Source organism: Nuphar pumila, chromosome 4 (assembly GCF_984573655.1).
Source record: "Nuphar pumila chromosome 4, dmNupPumi1.hap1.1, whole genome shotgun sequence".
NCBI classification, from domain to species: Eukaryota; Viridiplantae; Streptophyta; class Magnoliopsida; order Nymphaeales; family Nymphaeaceae; genus Nuphar; species Nuphar pumila.
In genome coordinates, this window is record NC_143252.1 from 16,401,643 (window position 1) to 16,404,976 (window position 3,334).

The window sequence follows — 3,334 nt, forward strand, 5'->3', positions numbered from 1 at the left end:
TATGTATATATATAAAATAAAACAAGTGGCAAACATGCTGATACTGTCAAAAGACTCAAAACGCTTCAAACAAGCTTAAAAACATATACGAGCCACAATGAGCCGACACGTACCACTAAGCTACATGCAATATATGTGTCATAACAAGCCGAACATTTGTGAGTCAATGAGAGGAATAGCACGAGCTACACGAACACTTAACACGAGCCATAACAAGCCGAACATTGCGATCATACAAATCTAAACAATCTGCTGATCTCGGGTGAGTTTACTGTCTTTAGATGAGCTGAACGGCTATTAAAAGGCTGGTCAAAGTGACGATCTTAAACGAGTCGATCCGAAACAAACGTGCAGTGTTTGTACTTGTCTCGGCTATACGTAGCTTGTGTTAGGCTCGTCAACTAAATGAGCCGAACACAAACGAGGCTAAGGATGAGCCGAACCACGAGTGGCTCTGTTCGTTTACCGGACCTAATTAGCACACTACCAAAAGTAGGGGTGTCAAAGGATGACCCAGTTCCAGTCTATGATAGGGTTAAGGTTTGGTAATAAACAAAAAACATGCAATTTCGTCAAAAGAACATGATTTAAGAGGATTTTCACTAATTTGATCATGCTAAACACATCGGTTCAAATCTATCATAAAATACTTAAAACTTATAAGGCAGAACGAGAAATGGACAGTGAATTGGATTTACATGTTAACCGATTCTTAGAGAGAGCAACAGGCTAAAGCTGTCAATGGGTCGGGTTTGTATCAGGTAACCGAACTGATCTGATACCGAAAAACCCAACATAGTAATAAAAATGTCAACCCCAATATCATTCATGTTGACCCGAGCTAAACTCAAGTACTTAAAAAAAGGGTACTATGTGGATCGGGTTTAAGTTATGATTTTTTCGAACATCAAACCTGACTTTCCTTATCCCGAACATTTGACAGGTGTTTTGTTGTGCAAATATGTATTTTACAAAAACACTTTAAATTATACAGGTCGGGGCTAAGGTTTCATTTTATTGACCGGATATAACCCAAACCCAAACCCTTGGGTGACTGGGTCCTTGTTATTTGGACGGGTCGGACCGATCGCAAAATGAACAAAGTCGATAATTGGCCCGAGCGCCATGTTATCTGCTCTAACCAACGGTCCCTTCGCTGTAAACCCTAGGAAACCAACACCGCCCCAGCCATCTCTCAGAGTAGTGGTCACCGCTGGTGCTCGACCTGTCTCCCTCCCATTCTGCTCTATTCCTCACCCCATTTCCTTCATCATCATCATCATCATCATCTTCTTTTTCTTCTTCTTCTCTGTTGAACACTAAACCCTGTTTTCCTCCAACTAAAACCCTAATTCCACACCCATCATTTCAAACCCTAACCACCATTGTGGTGGGAATGTCAAATTCTCTACGTTTTTTGTTTTAGGGTTTTGAGGAAAAGCCCTGCCTCTCTCTTCTTCTCCCCCCCCTTCTTCCCGCTAGGGTTTTGTTTTTTCAGATCGATGCGCCGATGAACGTGGTGAAGGAAGAAGCGCGGGGCCAGAGCTGCAGCGCCTGCCACTCCGTCGGCGAGCGATGTCTCCACGATGTCCGCCATCGTGGGATCTACCGTCGCCTCTGCGCTGCTTGCGTCCTTAGGCTGCACTCGAGCTTCTTCTGCCCTATCTGTCTGGAGGTTTATGTTGACGGGTTCCCGCCGGAAAACAGCATCAAATGCCCCAATTGTCCTTCGTCCCTGCATGCTGCTTGCATTGCCCCAGAATTCATCCCGAACTACGTCTGCCTCTGCTGCGCGAAGGGGTTCTCGTTCCTCCGCTCGGTTTCTTCTACGAACAAGAATGTGCCGAGGGGAGAGGAAGGGAAGTCTGTTGTGATCGATCCCCCGGCTGCTAAGATCATTCTGGCGGCTGCCCAGATTGCCACAATCTCGATGACACGTGCTGCTGCGGCTGCTTGGGTGGAGGCGGATAGGAAGGTTAGGGATTCCGCCATTGCTAGGAAGAGGGCAAGGGAAGCCCTCCTCTTGGCTTCTCAGAGAGTGGAGAACCAGAACTCATTTAGGGTTGGTGATCAGAAGAAGAATTTTGATGGGAAAACAGGTATCGTTAAGACGGAGGAGATGGAGAAACCATCAAGGGGGACGTTGTACACAAGTTCAGCAAAGAAGCGAATGGTTAACAGTGAAGACGATGATATGTTGAAGGCTTTTACGAATCCTTTACTGTTGCAGCACCGAAATGTTCAGAATAAAGCTAATCCAGAAAGAAGTAGGTCGAAACCAGCTGAGGATCCCGTTGCTTCAGCTAAGACTCTTCAGCGTCATCTGGTTGATGCGTTGAATAAGGATAAACAAGATGGTATGAATGTTTCGAAATCTGAAGAAGGTAATGACCTGTTTTTTGAGTTATTATTTGGCGAGAAACTTGAATTATTTTAATGTCATTCTTTATATTGCTTCTCTGATTTAGAAACGATCGTACCATTGACAAAATCTTTGCTAGTCTGTGTAACATGATAGATGCGCTACCATGCTAAATTAAGGTATTCAATTTGCAGGCTCGTCAAATTCATCAAGTGTACTTAACTGATTGCTGGTCCAAATTGATGAATCTGGGTCCATATACAGAGGGTACACTTCCTCCTGCGTTGATTTTTGTACTCATGACGGAATCATAAGTGGAATTTCTGTGTAATTAATGTTCATCCGTTTTTGGTGTATGTCTGATATTACTTGATCTTCTTTCTGTTTGCCTTAGGGGGGAAAAGCATCCTTTTACAGTTACTGTAACATTGACCTTGGTTTCATCCTGAATGGTTTTGTCTTGCATAACCATGTTAAGCTATATGGCTGCATCCAGTCCATTCTTTGTTAAGTGAAAGGGAGGCAGAACGCATTATGCAATCAAACATCAAAAGTTTATGAGATGTTTCTTTGCTTTGGGTTGGCTACCCAATTGGCATGAGTTCATTTAATTGGTTTTGATATGCTCCTACAATATTCAGGTGGCTGAACACTTGGGGTCTGGTATGGATTTCTCAAACCCATATCTGGATCCGAGTTTGAACCTAACAAGAATCAGTGTTTAACTGTTTATATGTACCACATCAATCCAATAAAGTGACATAAGGGATGTAATTTGATTGGGAGTCTCCCAACTGAAGTTTGACTTGTTTATAGGAATTTGGGGCATGGTTCTAGGATATGTATAAGAGTGTCGTTTCTGTCATGAGACTGGGTATTCAATGGAGTGACAAGATACTACCTTAGCCATAGGGTTGCTATTGATATGTATATTACCACCTTAGACAATGCATGCCATGCATGAGCGGATAC

The 3,334-nt window shown here is 43.3% G+C and overlaps 1 protein-coding gene across 1 annotated transcript; it reads left to right on the top strand.

The window, feature by feature from the left end:
* Positions 1-1,096: 1,096 nt before the first annotated feature.
* Positions 1,097-2,827, top strand: LOC149839508 (uncharacterized). The gene is made up of 2 exons (XM_090004151.1): positions 1,097-2,384; positions 2,557-2,827. The coding sequence occupies exons 1-2, from the start codon at positions 1,511-1,513 to the stop codon at positions 2,586-2,588; spliced, it is 906 nt and encodes a 301-aa protein (XP_089860277.1). The 5' UTR covers positions 1,097-1,510; the 3' UTR covers positions 2,589-2,827.
* Positions 2,828-3,334: the final 507 nt, after the last annotated feature.

Coding starts and splice junctions, on each gene's coding strand:
- LOC149839508 (XM_090004151.1), top strand. CDS start 1,511: ATGAACGTGGTGAAGGAAGAAGCGCGGGGCCAGAGCTGCAGCGCCTGC. Junction 2,385..2,556: donor TGTTTCGAAATCTGAAGAAG/GTAATGACCTGT, acceptor TTCAATTTGCAG/GCTCGTCAAATTCATCAAGT.